Source organism: Balearica regulorum, chromosome 2 (assembly GCF_011004875.1).
Source record: "Balearica regulorum gibbericeps isolate bBalReg1 chromosome 2, bBalReg1.pri, whole genome shotgun sequence".
Classification (NCBI taxonomy): Eukaryota; Metazoa; Chordata; class Aves; order Gruiformes; family Gruidae; genus Balearica; species Balearica regulorum.
The window spans coordinates 77,513,686-77,533,400 of record NC_046185.1 but is presented as its reverse complement, the minus strand read 5'-3'; the positions used below and the strand labels follow the sequence as shown (position 1 = coordinate 77,533,400).

General features: G+C 36.8%; 1 protein-coding gene across 1 annotated transcript in view; it reads left to right on the top strand.

Moving 5' to 3' along the window:
- Positions 1-19,163, top strand: part of ABCA13 (ATP binding cassette subfamily A member 13) — a 199,001-nt gene extending 179,838 nt beyond the window's left edge. Inside the window, 5 exon segments of the mRNA XM_075744780.1 lie at positions 1,328-1,431; positions 4,073-4,165; positions 16,548-16,653; positions 17,344-17,481; positions 19,021-19,163. Of these exon segments, the coding sequence (XP_075600895.1) occupies positions 1,328-1,431; positions 4,073-4,165; positions 16,548-16,653; positions 17,344-17,481; positions 19,021-19,110 (531 nt within the window). The 3' untranslated portion in view covers positions 19,111-19,163.
- Positions 19,164-19,715: the final 552 nt, after the last annotated feature.

The window sequence follows — 19,715 nt, the reverse complement described above, 5'->3', positions numbered from 1 at the left end:
CTGCAGGGCACAGACTATTGCATATGTAATGACAAGAGGAAAGAAAAATATCTAAACATGTCAAATGCTTTAAAACATTTGGCTGGCTTTAGAAAACTAGTAGATTTCAAAGGGGTTATTCAGTATTTTAAAAGGCTTTTTTTTTTTTTTTTGGTCTGAAAGTAAAGACACCAATGTAAACCACTGAATCTTCTTCTAGATTGCATCCAGTATCATAGCTATTGATTTAAGTAACAGTGTCAGTTGCTTTATTTTTATTGCTTTTTACAATTTCTTTGTTAGCTATCCACAGATAATAGGAGACTGCACTGAATTCTTTTTCACCTCCATCATTGGTAGTTAAGCACCAAAATCAGCATCAAACTGGATGTTTTGTTTGCTTTGTTTCTTTAGAACTTTGCTTCCAGGCTTCAGCTGGGATTCCTTGCTGCAAATACATTGGCCAAGGCTATACCACCCTGAAAGGTGCTGCCAGGCCTCATGAAATTCCATGGTATAAAGAGCAACTGGAAGAGTTTCCTTGTCCCTAGTTTTGTAGTGACAGAAACTGGCTTTTGACAATCAGATACCATTCCTTCTGCTTCCACAAGTAGATTAAGTCAAAATTTGATTTAGTGAGGATAGCAGGATTAGATAGGAAAGGGAAATACAGTTTTCGTAGCTGTGCTGCTTTCTCCATGAAAGCTATCTGAGTGGGAAACGGTCTGCCAGATGGTTTGCATTGGGCAGCACTGACTGAGTTGTTATTTAATCATGTGGATTCTCTCCAGCGTGGGCGAGAGTTCATCTCGGAGAGACTCTAGGAGTAACTGCTGGAGGATGTCGAATCCAAACATATTATCCACATCTGGCTACAGGGTAGGCAGTGCAGGCAGCTGGGAGTTATGGGACGACTTCACTTGTTTGTGCTTATGGAAAATGTGCATGTAGGGCAGAAACAGGCTCCAAACCCTCCCAGAAAGTGAGGACAAACATCTGCACATCTCTCCTATTAAAAAAAGTATATGTGTTTATATATATCATTAAATAGATAAGTATATTTATAAATGATATTATATTTACTATATTATCCTGTAATATATAAACATACTATTTTGATTTAAAAAATTATTTAATAAAAAATGCATTCCATACATTTAAAAATGCAACTATATGTATTAAAGCAAAAAAACTGCTCAGGGTGTCTTTTAAGTGACTTCCTGAAAATGTACGTTTTTAGAGAAAAATATGTGATTTTATTGTGAGTTTTGTTAATTCTTCATGCTGGGCTGGACCAGTAATATGTTTTTCCCGTGCTGCTCTATCATCATTTTAATTTTTCCTGTAGGATGAGCCCAGCTCTGGGATGGATCCCTGCTCTAAACGCTACCTTTGGAAAACCATCCTGAAGGAAGTCCAGGATGGCTGTGCAGCTGTGCTGACATCCCACAGGTAAGGCCCTTATCCCAGCAGTCAGCATATTCCTGTTTTCTCTCCTCACTTGCTCACAACTGAGAGCAGAAGAGCAAATTCTGAAGGCGTGCTCACCCTGGTGTGAAACACGGAATATGTTTTGGTATTTTCTGGCAATTCCTTCCTGCTCATGAAAATTGAACTTGCCTAAATCCTAAATATTTTCTACATTTAATTTTCAAGGATTACAATGTGGCTCAATTAGGCTGCAGGCACGGAAAAAATGATGCAATGAATTCTTCCTTTTCTATGCTCTTTCTATTCAATGTTGTAGTATCTCCTCTTGCTTGGAACACGAGGTTATCCTTTCGCAGCTGCCCACTTTACAAATCCTTACAAAGGGAAATGGGAGTGAAAACCTCTCTTCTGGTTTTACTAAGGATTCTGTTTTGCATCAGTGTATGAAAATAATATGTCATGGCATCCTAAAGACAGGTGCCTCAGCTATTCTCTGTAGGCACTTCTGGAAATGGTAGGAGTGACCCCGTCCTCTTAGAAGAGTCTGTCTACATTAAATATCTTGTCAGTTCTCTGATATGGTCATTGGTATATCAGTTTAATATAGGAGGAAACATCAATACTGTTTTGTAACATCTATAGTAAAATGGAATAAATTAAACGTTCTCTTAGGGAATATAGTATAGTACATATAATTATATATAAAATGGTTTTAAGTGAGGAAGAGATCATGAAAACATGCCCAGAAAGGACAGAACTCATTAATCAAAACAGCAATGTAACATTTTGGCCAAATGAGGTTTGAAACATAGATGAATCAATAAAAGAAAGCAGCAAAACTTCCCTCAATATTTTCTAGATATTGTTACTTTTTTTTCTGCAGATGTTCTCAAGATGTATTTGTTGTCTCTGTACATGTGTGTGCTACATTATTGATGGAAAAAGCTCTCCAAGTTTTCTAGTATTCTATTTATGGAAGCTGAATCTTGAGAATCACACACCTGTATTTAATCTCAAAGTGCTTACCAGCTCACTTATCTAGGGAACACAAGTTATTCATTGTGAATTGAATGATTTTCAGGAAACAGTGTGCTTTGACTTTTCAGTACAGATTAAGAACCCTTAGTTGTCAAACACCAGCTAAACAGAAGACAACTGGTCTCATTACTAATATGCTGTAAACAATCAAAGAAAAAACTCCATCAAATTGTTACTATTTACTTGTTTAGCTCTACAACTGAATGACTTGAAGCAGATATAAGTACAGTGATATTGTACATATTTCATTTCTAATTAATAAGACATTGTTGTGCCAGGGTGGAGAAAGGAGACATTATTTTACACTATTTACACTATTTGCTGAAGGCCATTGGAGATTTATTTGAGATTCTTTCAATGGGTACTTCTATAAGTAAAGGAATTTCTCATATGAAGTGAATCTTCATGCATATCAGCAAGTAAGTGCATAAGGTATAGAGATGGTTTCCTGTGTAAAAATTACTTAATTTTCAGACACAATGCTTAACTTTTGTTTGGAGGGAGAGAGGAGTGAGATTTTATTAACTGTCCGTACAGGTTTAAATTTGTCTTATTTTGCCACAGCTGGGGAGTGTTATGCCAAGGGGTACCATTAGGAGTTATTGCAACCCAAAGAGACTCAGCTAACTTCTGATTTGTGGGAAGATTCATTAGCAAGCCCTCTCCCCATCTCTCTTGGATATAGTGGTTTGGCAATTCTCACCATATCCCTGTCCTATTTTAAGGAAATTGTTTCTAGGAGGGTACTTAATTACCATACATGTTCAGTAAAAGCACTGTAATTTGGACTGGTGGCTGAGGCACACAAGACAGCTTTTATTTAGCTGTCTCAGAAGGGTTGGGGAGTGCACGCAGTGAACTGCAGGAACATCAAACAGCGTTGATTCCTCTTTGAGATGATGGATATGTCCTACCTGATGTCCTATGTCTAGAGCGATGCTTTGGAAGAACTGCTCACACAATTCTGTATAATATGTAGAGTGGCAGCCCATCTATCCTAGGCTTTACAAGTCAATGTCATTATTTATCATCTGAAGCAGTTACATCCAAGAGGATCCTGCTTTTCTATTCAGCTGCATTTCCCTGTTTGGACTGTAGTGTTTTGCATTTTCTTCTATCTTGCAATCAGACCAAGGGTAACTACTTTTTAAGGGTATGTACTATGCAAGAGGCAAGCTGAGCAAACTTACTTCATTCTTCTCCCTCTGTCCTTTAGCTCAGAATGACCACAAACAGATATTACAGGGAATAACAGGGTTCATGGTTCTCACACTCAGTGGCATTTCTGAGACTGCCTATCAGGTATTTGCCCGAGGTAATAAAACCTTTCTATTGTTGCCAGAATTATCCAATTAGTTCTGGACTGAAAACATAAATTCCATTTTAGGGGTCTCTTTTAGCTGTCATGGGGTAGTAACTTTTGGTATGTACTGACTAGGGTTACAATTTAGATTGTTGCCTTTAAAGTCAAAGGTTTTGTGTACCCACTTTTACAGCTGTCCAGATGCCTTCCACTTTAATTAAAGTTAGGTGTTAGGTATAAATAATGATGTTCTCTGTTTTCAATATTATTCTTTTAATCTTTTTTTTTTTTTTCTTTTTTTCCCCCCACTTTATATTGTAGTATGGAAGAATGTGAAGCCCTCTGCACACGGCTTGCCATTATGGTCAATGGAAGTTTCAAGTGTCTTGGGTCTCCCCAGCACATTAAAAACAGGTATTATATGTCAACATCAAACCTTCTGCAGCTACATTCAATCTAAGACCTGGCTAGACACTTTAATAGTGCCAAGGCATGAATACTTATGACTGCTAAGCACATCTTTCTTTTCGTGCCATCACTGAAGTTAAAAAAGAGCCAATTAGGGTATCTTAGCAAGCTAAATTGACATATGGCATTGCTAAAATGCTTTGTAGTCTGCACTGGTAATTGAAAGAGACAGATCTGTATCTAAAATGAAGCACTTCTGCACTCAGCCTGAGAAATACATTGTGAGAATTCAACATGTTGAGGTGAAATACACTTTGGTTTCTTGTGAGGATTTCTCGTAACAGGAAGAAGCAGTTTTAACAGGTCAGCAGCTAGTAAGACAATGTATTTTGAACCATCGCTGCTTCCTCCTGAATTCACTGGCAATTGCAGATATTTATGTTGTGTTTTGTGCATCCTTTTCCTGTGTGCATAAGCCTCTCTTCTGCTTCAATTCTGCTCAAGAATTAATTTAATATCTGTTAAGGAAGATGTTTATTTAAAGGACAGGCTCAAACCACCATAAAGGAAAGGATCAGGAGCTGCGAGGAAAGTTGCTGCAATTTATAGTTAGAACATTTACATTCAGTAATAAGTAGAATTTTTATGACACCCAGACAGTCAGCTGTGTGAAATGATACAGCTTATTTACAAGCAGCAAAGCTACACTGCTTTGTATTAGCTCAGCATTTAGCACTCTTAAGTGCAGATACATTTGACAATGTAAACATGCTCTACAGAAATGTTTTGGAATTGCTGTCTGCTGTGGTTATAGAGCAGAAGTTTTGTGTGGCTCAGATAACATCTTGTCCCTTGAGGCCACTTTTGGCTTCCTGTCCTCCACTTTGGGTAGAACTGTAGGCCTTGTTTCGCAGCTACATTAGCATGATGGACCTGATTCACATCTACTTTAATAAGGTCTCTCCTTCCAAGGTTTTTTTTAATCAAGACAAACTTTCAGCTAGAGACCTTACAAACTGGATGGTGAAAAAAATTGAGGTCTGTATTTATATCTGATTGTTCTGTGTGATCATAGCCTTCTTTTCATGTTTGCATACCTTTCAGAGAGCACTTGCCTCAGTTTCCGGAGGCATGAGAAGTCAATCCCTCTTCAGCAGTTTCTGCTACTTTTGTATCTAGTTCATCCCCTCTCTTATTCCCAAATTTCATAGCATAGAGTGGCCTGTTGTCCCACTAGCTGGAGTACTTAAGGAGGAGTGCAGGCACCCTTTATTCCTTTTGCAGTTTGAAGATCTGTGTGTCCCCTAAAGAGGAAAAATGGTATAACTTAGTCATTTCAGTTGAGTGCATAAATTTAGCTGGGATACATGTGGGTCTCCCCTTTTTATGTTTCAGATCCTCTGGAGTGAGTGCGTGTCTGTCTTCCCAGCTTGACCTTGAGAGGGCAAAATCAGGCATTCCACAAAGGCTAGCTTCACCTGTATCTTGTCAGTGACTTTGTCATTGTTTTACCATTCCTGATGCTCCTTTAGCAGCATCTTTTCATCCACCATCTTAGGAAGCAAGACGTCATAAGCATACTCATAAGTATGCACCATATTCATTTAAATAGGACAGTTATTTCTCAATTTGCTGCACTGTCTCTGTAGATATACCTCTTTCAGATCACAGTAAGCAAATCAATGCAGAAGAATAAACTATATGACATGCTGGAAGTATCTTCAAACTAATTTTGAGGATATCAAGACATTCACAGATCAGCCATTCTAGAATCAAGGCTGTATGAAAGACTCTTTTAAATTCTCCAAAGCAAGGTCATGATAAGAATGTTTGGCAGTCATATTTGTAGCAATTATTTGTTTGAAATAATTGTAACATTAAAAAAGCACACCTTCTCTGTGCTAAGAATATTTCATACTATCAGCAGGTTTGTGTTCCTTGTATTGCCATGACAGTTCTTTGATGTATGTCAGCAGCATTCATGTGGGATAATATGTGCACTGGATACCAATATTACTGAGGCTTTCTATAGAAACTGGGTAGCTGAAGCTGTAGTAACATGTTTCATTTAAGGCAGAACTAAAATCCCTTTAACTCCTAGCTTATTGATTGATTTAGTCTTCAAATTTTCCACACATTGTTCAGGAACGTATTGAATTTTTCTAAAACTGTACAACCTTTTACTAGGAAACAATAGTCACTAGCTTTATCAAAGGATTTAGTTAAAATCATGCAGTTGTCTGAATTTGCTCTGACTGCCTAACTCATTTTCTTGGCTTCCGGGAGCAAAGCCACAGTCGAGAACAGAGTCTTAAAACCTCATATACACACAGCTGTTAAAGTTTGGTGGATTTTCTTTTTTTTGCTTTGTTGTTGTTGTTTTAATTAAGCATACGGTAAAGACATTTCCATGTTTTCTTTGGAAAACATTTGATAAGTGCTGGGGAGAAGCCAGACTGGACTGTCCCTGTACGCCTATTATTTTGTTGTTTACTCTAGCTTCCAAACTTCCCCCCAGACAGAACTCTTCACTGTGGTTTTCTGCTCCATCATAAACCCCAGGCTGTCAGACACCTCATAAATAAAGTAATTGTTAGGAAATTAAGAAAATTACATGTGTAATTCATGTTCCAAACTTACTTGAAGACAATTTCCTGATACGCTACCATGTACCTTTATGGAGGACTCCTGCATCTACTTAACATGGGAAAGGAGAAGAGAAGCAGGATTCTTTTACTTATTAATCCAAAGAAAACCATTGAAATAATTAAGTTTTAAATTATTTTAATCTTTTCATTTTTTCAGTTTCCACTCCACCTGTGAACATCCTGAAAAACTTCCAGGACTTGAAAGAATATTAAGTTACTCCTTCCTTCCCATTTTCCTTCCCTCCCTATGAGTTAATAGCCCTGTCATTCTCACTGCCATACAGAGCAAAACTTTATTCCTTCTAAAGTGACAGACGGTAAGGATTTCTAAATCTGCTCTTAGGAAACACTTACTGGCAGAAGAACACCTTCCTTAACAGCCAGGGCCACTGGTATAATCACCAGTCAGTTCTATTTTTCAGTGTTTTCCTGCAGTTAGCGCTGTCTATTGCATTTGTCCCTGGCAAAATCTCACAGTAAAAACCCCATTGCCTTACATTTTGTTTAACAAAACTGTTCCAGGAAGCAATGTAAGTGAAGGAAAGCATAAGCAAAACTGATTTTGCTCATCTGTTTTAATCTAAATTACTTGTACCATAATTTTTTTTTTGATGGTGCTTTTGTGTACTATATGTGAGAATGAATGATGCTAGTAATATATATATTATATTAACAGGCAAGAATGGTTCTGTAATAAATTAATGGGGACCATAGTTATAAATTATCATGTTTTTTTCTGTTAGATTTTACAGATTTTTTTTTAATTTGCTCTAATTTATAGGCAGCTCTTGATACCCTTTAGTCTGTCTTCAATTTGTTTCTACAAATCAAATTGAACAAATATTTTAAAATCAAGTACAAGTGACCTGATCTAGCTTTGAAGATTGGAAGAAGGAAAGAAATCTAAACACTCTGAAAATACTTAAATGAAAGAAAAAATTAACACAGCTTTTATTTATGATAGAATGAGTCCTGTATTGTAAGAAATAACAGTAGGAGCACATTTTGATATTACATGTGATTACATTAGGATGTCTCAGTAATTTTTTTTCCTCTTTTAGATGTAGCTATGTTCACCAAAATGACATTTTTTTCTTCCCTTCCTGGTGATTCTGTCTTGATGGAAATCCTCAGAATTGTTTTATTTGCTTTTCCTTTAGTATCATTGCAGCCTGTAAAGTCTAGATAATGATCACCTTTTTGATGGATGCGTGATGAAGGCTTAATGGGTCTTCCTTGGGGCCCTGTTAAATTTGCTGCTTTGCTGTGGTGGGAAGTTTCAAGGATGCAGCTTTGTCTCTCACTACACTTTCAGCCCTTGGCAGATGTGAAAGACCACAGTCTTGGACTGAATACAGCTTTGTCAGATGGCAGTACAAAATTCTGCTCTGAAGAGCATGGGTGAGCTCCAGGAAGATGCTAATGTGAAACATAAAGGCTTCACAGGGAGATAAAAGGTGATGCTGCTTCTAATGTGAGCAACTTGAATCATTTTTCCAGCTCTTGTTCAATCCTGTTACAAAATGCTCATCCAAAAATGTCTTCTCGCTACAAATGTAGGTGTTTGGGTTTCTGCTCCCAACTGTTGAACTGTGACTATATTTATCTATGTTTAAACAGATTTAAAGTACCTCAAATGTTTCTCAGTAGAATAAGAAACATTGCCCTTCTTTAGACAGGCCTTTTGCTGCAGTTGGCAAATTTCTGAATAATGCCAAGAAAGGAGTTAGCTGGAAAGATCGATCTGATGGGCAATTTCAAAAAAAGTTAGCATCTTAGTTCTAGACGTAGTTTGTATGAGATGGTTGTGCCTGTTAAAACCTGATTTCAGAGACTCCTGCCAACTGAGTCAATTACTCTAAATTGTGAATGGATTTAATTTAAATGCTGTCTCCAGTATTCTCCATTATACTTTATGTTTTTTTAAAAATTCACAGAAGCATTTCCATGTTAGATACAGCTGGCCAGTCCTCTGGGAACAACATTTTGAATACTGTCCTTCATTCTAGGGCCATCTGGACAGACTTCTCACAGCTGAAAAACCCATACCAATTTTTCAAGTGCTGGACACACATCAAGTCTTTCCTCAAATTTTACCAGCAAGCCATCTGATTAAATTACCCAACAATTAATCCATTTGTTATAGCAGAGTTAGAATGGAAAATGTGTTGGAAAGCTATTTACACTTTACCTTTTTTTTTAAAGGCTGATTGAGAATATTTTATTACTTTTCTCAAACTCACATATGTAGATTACTTAAATGGAAAAGAGAAGATTAAGTTTAAAAATCTCATTAATATTTCAGCCTTCAGTCGAAAAAGTGTTATCGTACTAACAGATATACTAGCAGTAAGTTTCTTGCATGCCATAAAATATAGAAGTGAATATAATTTTCATTCCTTTTGACTAGAAAGCAAATTCCTTTTGTACATGAAAATTGTATTAAGGCAGTAGATGTGTATTCATGTAACAACAGAGCTATTAGTTTATCTTCCCAGAGGAAAGCTTGAAGAACAGAGTTCTTCAACTTTTAAACCACACAGATTGAGAGTTCAGAAATAAGCAATATCTTTGCACTCTCATAAAACTTTGTGCAACATTAATTCAGTCCTACTGTGTGTGTGCATTACAATGCATTTTTTTAATCATCTTATACTATATTTTCCACAGGACGCTGCAATATAGCTGTGTACCTGTTCAGGCAATGAGCAGCAGCTAATTCAGATTTCATATTCTCCTCTTTCCCTGGTATGTGATCAGTGTACTGTTTTTACTAGACATTTTTCAAACCTATCTCTAAATACGCTATTATCAGCATTCACTGGAGCAGGGCTTCATAAACATCAACATCTATGTTTTCCACAATACTTCTGGGAAACTGGATTTGAAATAATTCTTCCTATTTTATAAAGGACTAACTGAAGCGTGATGCTAAAATTAAAAGGGTTTGGGTAGTCAGTCTGAGCAGGTTATGGCTAAATATTTTCTGTTTGTTTAACATTGCATTCAAAGTACAATGCCTGTTAATTTCAGCTGTAGCTGTAGTTGTTTCTGAAAGCACTACGAATTCTTTCCGCAGACTGGAGCCCGAGGTCCCAAGGTGGGCCCCTAACAAGACAGGAAAGCAGTAGTGAAAAGTGTGGTCTGAGTGAATAACCACAGATCACAGAGGTGTGCTGGAGCGGAAGGGTAGGATTTGGTTCCTCAGGGCCGTACCAGAACTGTGAAGCACTTTCTTTCCATTTCTCAGCAATCTGCCCTCTTATTTGCCACATTTTCTAGATGTTGCAGTAAATAAAGCCATTTGCCTGAGCGGGTACCTCCAGTATATCTTACAAGGCATTCATGAGAGGAATTTCTTGAAGAGATGCCATGTGATGATGTACCTAAAGCTCATTAAATAATGCAAATATACCAGAGGTTTAAAATCGAATTTCACAGCTAGCCTCCATTCTAGCATTTTATAACTTGAGAATTCGACCTTGAAGTGTTGATAAGTTCCTTTTAATAGACATTTTATTGTGTAATAGCTTGATGGGTTTTTAAAAAAAAAAAAAAACAAAACAAAAAACACAACAAAAATGAACCAACCAAACCAAAACCCTCACTTCAAAAAAATAGACTAGAAAACAGTGATAGCAATACAATGATAATGTTACTTCCTGCTGCTTTTTTCACGGCTGAGGCCCAGAAGGTACTTTGAGGAAACAGTTTTGTAGGCTGTGCCATCAGCCTTGCGCAGAATTACAGTGCTGCTTTTCCTGTTTCTCTAGGAATGTAATATATAAATAATACAAGAGTAACAGATCTTTCATAGTTGCCTGTATGTGCACACATACAAGCACGTACACAGACAAATTTTGTCTGTGCACATGTATAAAAAATTAACAAGATTTTTTGATGGTTTTACTATGTTTTTGGAAATCACGCCTAAGCACTTAAATGCCTGCATTCAGAGCGCAAGGCAAAGTTGTACCCTGCAGCATTGCTCTAAGCCTAAGGCTGTCACCATTGTGTCAATGATATTATGGAATACAGAAATTAACTTTAGATGGCTCGATATAAAACCCTGGAGTGTGTGTGAACAAATAGTGCAGGTACAATATACTTGAACAAGTGTTGCTCATTTTTTTAATAGCTGTTTTCATGTTTCTATTGTTACCCTGGAAAAATCATAATCAATTAAAAACTGATGAAAAAAATATAATCTATTAATAGTCTGGAAGACAGATTTTATAATTTATTTGTTATGTGTGTTTGTTTTCATCTAATCAAACTTATCTGTTCAGCAACACTGAGGTTGTTCTGAATAATTGCAGAAGGAATTTACACTTTGCAAGCGATAGTATATTTGCATTTGATTTTAGCATTTTTTTTAAAAAAAACAAAGCAACTATTTCAAATCTAATAACATTGTTCCTTCATAGATATTGTCTTTACCTGCCATTTAATAGATGGAATAATTACATTGTGTGATTTAAAATTATCTTAAACTGTGATGAATTTGTTTTAATAATTTTATTTCAATTTCTTTTTTTCAAAAAGTGTTTTGTTTTCAATGTTGTTTTGTTCTCTTTGTAAATTGTACTTGTGTCTAGGGCTCTAAGAGGAATGACCGGAATCTGTATCCTGTGCTTCAGCAGTTATACTGGAATAACTAAGCCTATTCACTTAGGGAAAGTAGAACCATATCTGTCTCCAAATGAATGCAAACCAAAGCAGAGGGGCAAACAGTGCAGCAACAAATTATTCCTCCTCTTTGATTTATGGCATATATTCTAAAAGATGCAGTTCCTTGCAGACATTAAGTGCCAATGTTCTCTTTATTATTTTTTATTTTTTATCCAATAATGTCATTTTGAAGTAATCTTTTGATCAATCAGACTAGCGCATACATAAAGTATGCGCATTATATTTCCACTAGTAAACTTTCTGGGAGTTGTAATTTTTTGATGTATATATACAGCACAACATTCTCCAGGAAATGTAATCTTTGATTAATGGAAAAAAAGCATATGGATGATTAGCTGCTTTTCTTATTTATCAGAGTTTAGGAAATAGGGCCATGTTCTTGATTTCCTGAGGTTACATTCAGCAATTTTGATTGGGGGAGAGAAGAGATGGTAAATGGGCTTTGGGAAGAGTGTGATTCAATGAACTGGTCATTCTTGGCCCTGCTGTAAGTTAAAACATTGTTTTCTAGGTTTGGTTTTGTTCATTTGCGGACAAGCAAACTCCTAAGGATTTTAAAAAGAAAATACAGAGTCGTTTTGGGTTTGTTTGGTTGGTTGGGTTTTTTTTAAGCAAATAGAAGTTTGGACTTTCTTTTTCACCCTTCACAAAAAAAACAGGATTTCATGGGTCAAGCTTTGAAAAACACTCAATTAGTACCTCTAGGGACCCTTTGTGACCAGCCAACTGTAGGGTCAGCTCTGTGTTGCCACAAGGCATTGTCTTTCAGCAACTTATCTTCTTGTTCCTCTTCAAATCTCTGAACCAGGACCTCTGACAACTGGGCAGAAGGGAACATTGAGAACTTAGTATTACTTGATCTGCCCCAAATGGCAACTCCTCTACTTGGTATTTATGAGAATTTTCAGCCTTTGGGCGACTGAATCCCCTTCCATTCCCATTGCATGGCTAGAAGGAGCACCAGGAAGGCAGCCAGGGGACTTCCTCATCATGTAGATCTGGCTACACTTTATTCCAGTGTGTGACTGCAGCTTGTGTAGACACATATCTGAAGTAGTTTTATATTATCTATCTTTGTACTGCTGGCAGTGTGGCTGTGGAACTGTATTGTGGGCTGCAAAACCCTCCTAAGAACTCAGGAACCATTTGGGTGATTAGTCCAGGCTGACCTCCTCTTTGTGATATTTTTATTGAAACAACCATGAATCCAAAGACCCATCCAGCACAGTATCGTCTCTCTCTGACAGAGGCCAGGAGAGAAAAGTACAGGAACAAAATAAGTATGTGAAGTTACTTTTCCACATTACTCAACCATCCTTCAGCAATTTGTTGCTTAGAGGCATCCTAAGCCAGAGGTGGTCTTAGTGGATTTTATTTTTTTCCTCCATGAATTTCCCTAGTGTCTTACTCAACTCGTGTCAAGTTCTGGCATCCAGCACATCCTATGTCAATGAATTGTACAGTTTGCCTATGTGCCGTAGGGAAAATTACTTCCTCTTACTGATTTTTGCATTGCCTGCCCTATAATTTAATTTGATGCACCCTCTTTTTGCATGAGGAGCACAGGAGAGTGAAGAATCATTCCTTAGTTACATTCTTTATGCCAGTCATGATTCTGTGTTCTGTAAAAACCTTTCTACTGCCTAGTCATCTTTTTTCTATGCTGAAAAGTTTTAGTCTATTTAGTAATTCCTGATATGGAAATTTTTCCATTCCTTGTTGCCATTTTATGTTCCTTTTGTTCCCTTGTTATTTGAGGTGCTCAGCTAGCTTGAGGACCTATGTAATTAAAGATGTGGAGTAATTGGATGTGTTTTGTAGTCCTTGCTAAGATCATGCTTCTGCAGTTGATGCAGTTGTTAATACTCAAGTTAATTAGTTTACAATCAGTCTGGGAATTTATATTTTGTTTTCAGTCTCTTGGTGGCATTTTAGTAGGTAAAGCACTCAATACTCCCAGAACAGTGATCAGGTGAAAGTCAAGTGTGAACAACTAGTTTGATTGAGGGAGAAGGGGAAGAATAGAGAGGAAAAATATTTTTTGTCAGAATGTGTGTTTTTCTGTGTGTGTGTACACAAATAAAAATGCAGATGTTGTTAAAATAATGTGGTAGAAATTAGCAGTGGAAAATACCTTTGTTGAATAGCTTTGAAGAGATGGTGATTCTTTTGCAGCAGATGGCTGCTGAACAGGTGTGCTGGCTCAACTTATGCCATTTTAATGATAATGTTTCCCTCCTTAGATCTTGAACTATCAGATGCTAAAGGTTTGATTCTAACAGTGCTAATCAAACCAGATTGTGCTTTTCTCTGTAATTCCACTTTGGGTTTCTGAATTAATTATATTGTCTGAATCAGGGAGGAAAACAGGGTGGAAAAAAACGGTCAACTCAATTTCCATTGCCTCAGTTAGCTACTGAAAGCAGCTTGCTGATTAAAGCAAGGGGAAATGTTTATTGCTTATCAGCTTACTCTGTATGGGGAGATCTTGTACTAAAATAAATTATAAAATCAAGGTATTGAAGCATCATAATTTCACTAGCCAAAAGAAAAAAAAATCTTTTAGATCTTATTATTTGTACCATGCTGGTGTTTATGCCATTCACAATTTAGAATTAAACCAAAGTTACACCTACTTCTCTGTCTTTGCTAGTCAGAATTTTGATTCATTTTCTTTGGAAACTTCATTGCATACAACAATGTCAATTTTATACTGTTGAACGTCTCCATAAACCAGCATTTTTCAAACTGTAATTCAATGGTGGCTGTGTAGAGATGCCAGAAAATTGACCAGAATCAATGATCTCTTGTATAATGTTGCCTCATGTTGGCTGTCAACTAAATTGAACACCCTTGTTAACTATATCCATCTTTGTAACATCTTTTTTTTATTGTCACATGTATTTTTTTCAGGGATGATGCTATGCATTTAAAACATTTAATTAGAGAACTGTTACGTGTTAGTAAATCATTGCAAAGCAAATCAGTCAGCCACTGCATTGGATTCAACCTTATTCTGGATCTCTTTGGTGTAACAGCACTATTCATCTGTCAGGTCACATTCCCCAGTGAATATTTGCTACCCTGCAGCTTGGACCCAATAGGATTTAATTCTTATAATGTCCTTCAGGAACGAACAAATAGGACATTGCATCAGGAATGTTTCTCTTACTCCTTTTCAAGCAGTTCAGTTGTTGCATTTGACTGCAATAAAAAATAAGCAAAAAGACCCTACAATAATTTATTTGTAATGGGACTTTTCATACAGTTCAACTTTTTATGCAGAAGCTGCCACTGTAATTCCCGAAGTACAGCAACTATGGTTTTATTCTATACAAGGAAATAGGATTCTTGTCTGAGAAGATCCTTGGAAATTATATTTTGGATTCATGTGAAATTCTTAATAGAATAAAATCAGCAGTCTAGAATTTTTCATTGTGGAAACTTGCCCTGCTCTGAAATCAGTGAAGACTTCATTGCTTTACACCAACAGAGGTTCTGATCCAACACAAAATAAAAGTTGAAGCCCTTACATTGCTATACACATACTATAGATGAAGAACACATGGTGCTTTATGTGAACTATTTTGCTGGGAGTCACTCAGACAGTGGTTAAGCTCGGCATATGTCTCAGAACAGTTCTTTCTATTTTTTATTACATTTTGATATTCTGTAGACATTTTTTTCTATATTGGAAAAGGGCAGCATCATAGAGTGTGCTGTGATATATATACTTCTGCTTTGATCACATGAAAATGTGCTTCACACCTGTCAGATCCAATTAACCCAGCTGCTACCCTGAATCACAAGTTGTACATGGAAAAGACATGGAGAGGAGGGTATGGGTGTGAGGGGGAATACAGAGGATAGTCACTAGAAACCGAAGAACTGGAGCAAAGGATTTGGCGATGAGTAATTGTGGAGGTGGAGAGTGAAGAAAAGAAAGTAATGCTGGAGTGAAGGATGTGGGAGTGGTGGTCAGTGGGAAGAGGGAGGAAGTGGCAGGTTTCTGGGGGAACACGGGCAATGCAGTCCGAGCTCCCTGTGCCTCTACCAGCTCTGCCTTTCCATTGCCCACTGGCAACCAGGAACAGCAGCAGCAGAAGATAGCTCTTCGGACTTGTCTCCTGGTGCTCTTTTTTCCCTAGCAATTAACCAAGAAGGTGAACCGAAAGGGAGGACACATAGCTGCCAAGGATGGCTGGGAGGGGAGGGATGCAGCAGCAGCCCCGTGTTGCCACATCTCTCTGCTGAGATGTGCCCTTGCACCTTGCTCTGGGAGCTGGTGCCACATAAATTTCGTTGCTTAAGCAATGTGCATAAGAATATTGTTGCCATTTCAGTGTTTATGGGTTTATTGCAACTTCCCCAACTAAATACTAGCAATGAGTAAATCTCATAAAAAATAATGTGTTGGTTAGATTGCCTGTACTTAACTTTTATCACATGTATGTTGAGAAAGAGAAGTTAATTTCCTAAATTATTCCGAGACAGATTGTGTGGACGTAGAGCTAAAGAAAATTCATTAACTTTGCCATCTCCCTAAATACCCCTATACTTGCCTTTGTGAATGTGTAAAACAGTTGTACTCACATTGCTGAAATATACGTATGAATGTGTAGCTTGTTAAAAGATTAGAAAAATAGTGCTACATGCCCATTTTCCTCATTAGAAAAGTTAGAGGATTTTTCTTTTTCTTCTGTATTTGTGATTGGTAATCTTCATAGCTTTTTGCTAACCATTCAGAGCCATATAGCAATTAAAGCATAGTTTAGTTAACATAATTTCAGGTACATTAGATAGTGAAACATCCTGTAGTGATTAAAACATAGGCATAACACACTTTTTTTTGTTTCTGTTTCTTATCATTAGTTTAACAACTTTCTCATTGAAATTCTATTGTTCAATAGTAAAATCACAGTGATAATACAGTAGGCATACATGATGTTATTTGACATAATCATAGGAAAAGCAATTGAAGCAAATGTTCTTCCTGTCTTGATAGTGTAGATACTATATGGATTTATGTTTCTGTGTATCATTCTCAGGTTTGGAGATGGCTATTCTGTCAAGGTTTGGCTTAGTAAAGAAATAAGCTATCGAAGAATTATTTTGGACTGTCTACAACTGCATTTTCCTGGAACACAGTTTAAGGTACAGCTAAAACTCCTCATCATAGTATTTGTTCTATGGCAGGATTAGAGTATGGGCTGGTAAGAACTATATATACGTGTTTGGATATAGTGATCTTTTTAGAAAAAATATGTATGAGTATCCCTTTTATTTTCCTGTTAAGCAGTTCTTAAAAATCTGACCTGTGATATTGATTAAATCAACTCCCAACAGTCATTTAGGCAATGTAAATAAACAGGCCCTTTCTCTGAGCGATAATTTCCTTTTCCTTTTATTGTTGATGAAGTTGAACTCGCCTTTGTGTTCACCTGAAGCGCAGTGTAGTCACTGAGACAGTTTGCTTTGATTGCTTTCTGATAAGATCCAGAGATGATAAGTCTCAGTGTTCGGTCAGCCTTTTCCCAGACAGCATTGTAACAGCACTAGTATGTTGGATTAAAATCCCATGGCATAAAATTGTCCTAAAATTATGTATCATTAATGAGATTAACAAAATGTCATCTCAGAACATGCACAAAATATGTGCTCCAAGTATGAACATTTCTTTGTGCTACCAATGTAGACAAAATATATTCTTATTTAAAAGCTCATATTTTCCATGTTAATCTGCAATGAGAGCCTATTGAAGCTAGACTGGTTATAACCAAGTGTAACTTCATCATAATGTACATTCACTTTTATCTGTTTTTAACCATTTTTGCTTGTTTTAAGGGACAGCATCTTAACCTGCTCGAGTACCACATACCACGAAGTCAGGGATGCTTAGCAGAGCTCTTCAGAGTCCTAGAGAATCACAAAGCTTTTCTCCAAATCAAACACTACTCCATTAGCCAAACCACATTAGAGCAGGTATTCTTTTTCTTCCCCCCCCCCCCCCTTTTTTTTGTCTAAATGTGCTGTGTACTGTAATTATTGATGTAGTACAATACTATATAATTTGCTGGATTACCCAAATGTATGTGATAAACCAGCATTTCCAGGCCATCTCAGGTCTACACAGTAATTTCATGAACCCTACTGCTTTTACGTCGTAGGTGAGCACAGTAAAAGCATTGCAGTAAGCCACATATTTGTACTGTGCACAAGCATAATCAGTGCTTAGATGCATCTAGATCTGTGCGGGATGAGAAGGTGGGACTGTGAACTGCCACCTCCACAGTCCAAAAGAGGGGATCTTACCAACGTCCTTCAAAAGGCTGAACTGGTCTCTGTACATTACAGAAACCTTAGACTTCCAGGACATTTTTCTTTGAGAGTTTTCTTTTGCTGTGAGTATCATACTGCACATTAGAGAACAGTGGAAATGCACAAGCAGACAGAAGAGATCCCACTACTAAAGGCTGTGAAATTCTATTTGGGCCAAAGGAAGAACAGACTGATGGCAAGGATGGGATTTCTGGGTGGTTGTGATGTGGTACAGCATCTTCATATGCAACTTCTTGTTAGGTATTCTACAAACTGAGAGAGTCACATCTAGTCAAAATATCAATTTTGTATGATAGACGGTATGAACTTATTCCTTTTTCCCATGTGCAAATCATTAATGAAGTATTCTGATTTGTACTGATCTATTAACTGCTTGTAAACAATCTGTTCACCAAATGGCTGAATATAAGGTAATTTCAGCCTGTTGGTTGTTCAGGCATTGTTTACTCAAGCTTACTTCCTCTCCATTATTCATGGTGATTCATCACCTCTGTCATCTACAATTGTTTCCTCTACTTGACTAACTGAGAGTCAGTTTTAAACAGGAAAACAGTTCTCCTGAATAACATACAACCTTATTAATGCATCCTAAGTTTGTTTGCATATGAATACGATCATTTGAATCAAGAATAGCCATCTTTCCCTCTACATTCCTTGCTGTCAAATAGTTGTGTGATTAAAAAGCCAACAAGCCTCTTTGTAGTAAGATCTGTTTTAAAAAAAACAACCACCAAGTAGGCACATTAGTTGTTGAATCATCACTCTGCAATGTGCAGAAGTATACTCTCACCTTGAAATATCTGGACCCTCGTCTGTGATGGTTACTGGTAGAAACATCAGGCTCAAGTTCCTTAGGTGTGTCATTTCAAAGCAAATTAAAACAATTATTTCCCACTAACTTGTGCAGCAGTAAAATATAATTTTCATACATAAGTTAGTAACTCATTTTACCATTATTTTTATAATTCATCAACCACTGTTTTAACTGGAGAGGTGAAGAGGGTTTATTTCTAGAGTTTACAAAATATATCTCTAAGGTATATTGTTCCCACAACATAAACTAATAATTTTTGTGTCACAAAAGCTTAGGAAATTAATTGAAAAATATCATCAGCTATGTCTCAAAAGTTTCAATTCAAGTACTTTTATTCTGAAAGTCCTACTTGTTTTCATGTCTTACAGGTATTCATTAATTTTGCTACACAACATCAAGGTGTCTCGCATTCTTCACGAGAATCTCCTGCTGTTCATCATGACCATCTGCCAGTCTAGGCTCAGAATAGGATACAGCTTCAGCAGAATATATGTGTGTGTGTGTGTTTGTGTATATATACGTGCATTTCACATGCAATAACTTGTCAGCTGTTAACAATTTGTGTATGAGAAAGAAATAGTAGAAGCAGAGGTGAATTTGCATTTGTAGGACAGAAGGAATGCTACCAGTTCTCAGAAAAAAAAAAACAACACCTGCTTACATGTAGACCAAAACCTGCCAAAAAGTAATGCTTTTTAATTAACTGAAATTTTATAATATAAATGGCCTAATTAATGTAGCTTTATGGAAAAAAAAAAAAAAAAGGAAATCTGAAATGTCATAGTCTATAGTGGAATTTTTTTTTTGTGGTGACTCTACATTCATTTGATGACAATAATCTCTTGCGTGCACACTTAATATCTAATTTTTGCATGACAAGGCAAGAAAAACCCATTGAATTGTAGCAATAGCTAGGCTATCGCCCCATATTTGTATTTAATAGCACAAATTGAGAGCCTTTTGACTTCTGTATTAATTCAGTTCTGTGTTGTGACATGCTAAATTAGCCTTTCTATTGTATAAAGGATGCACTATATTCCATAAGGTTTTATGTTAAAGAGGT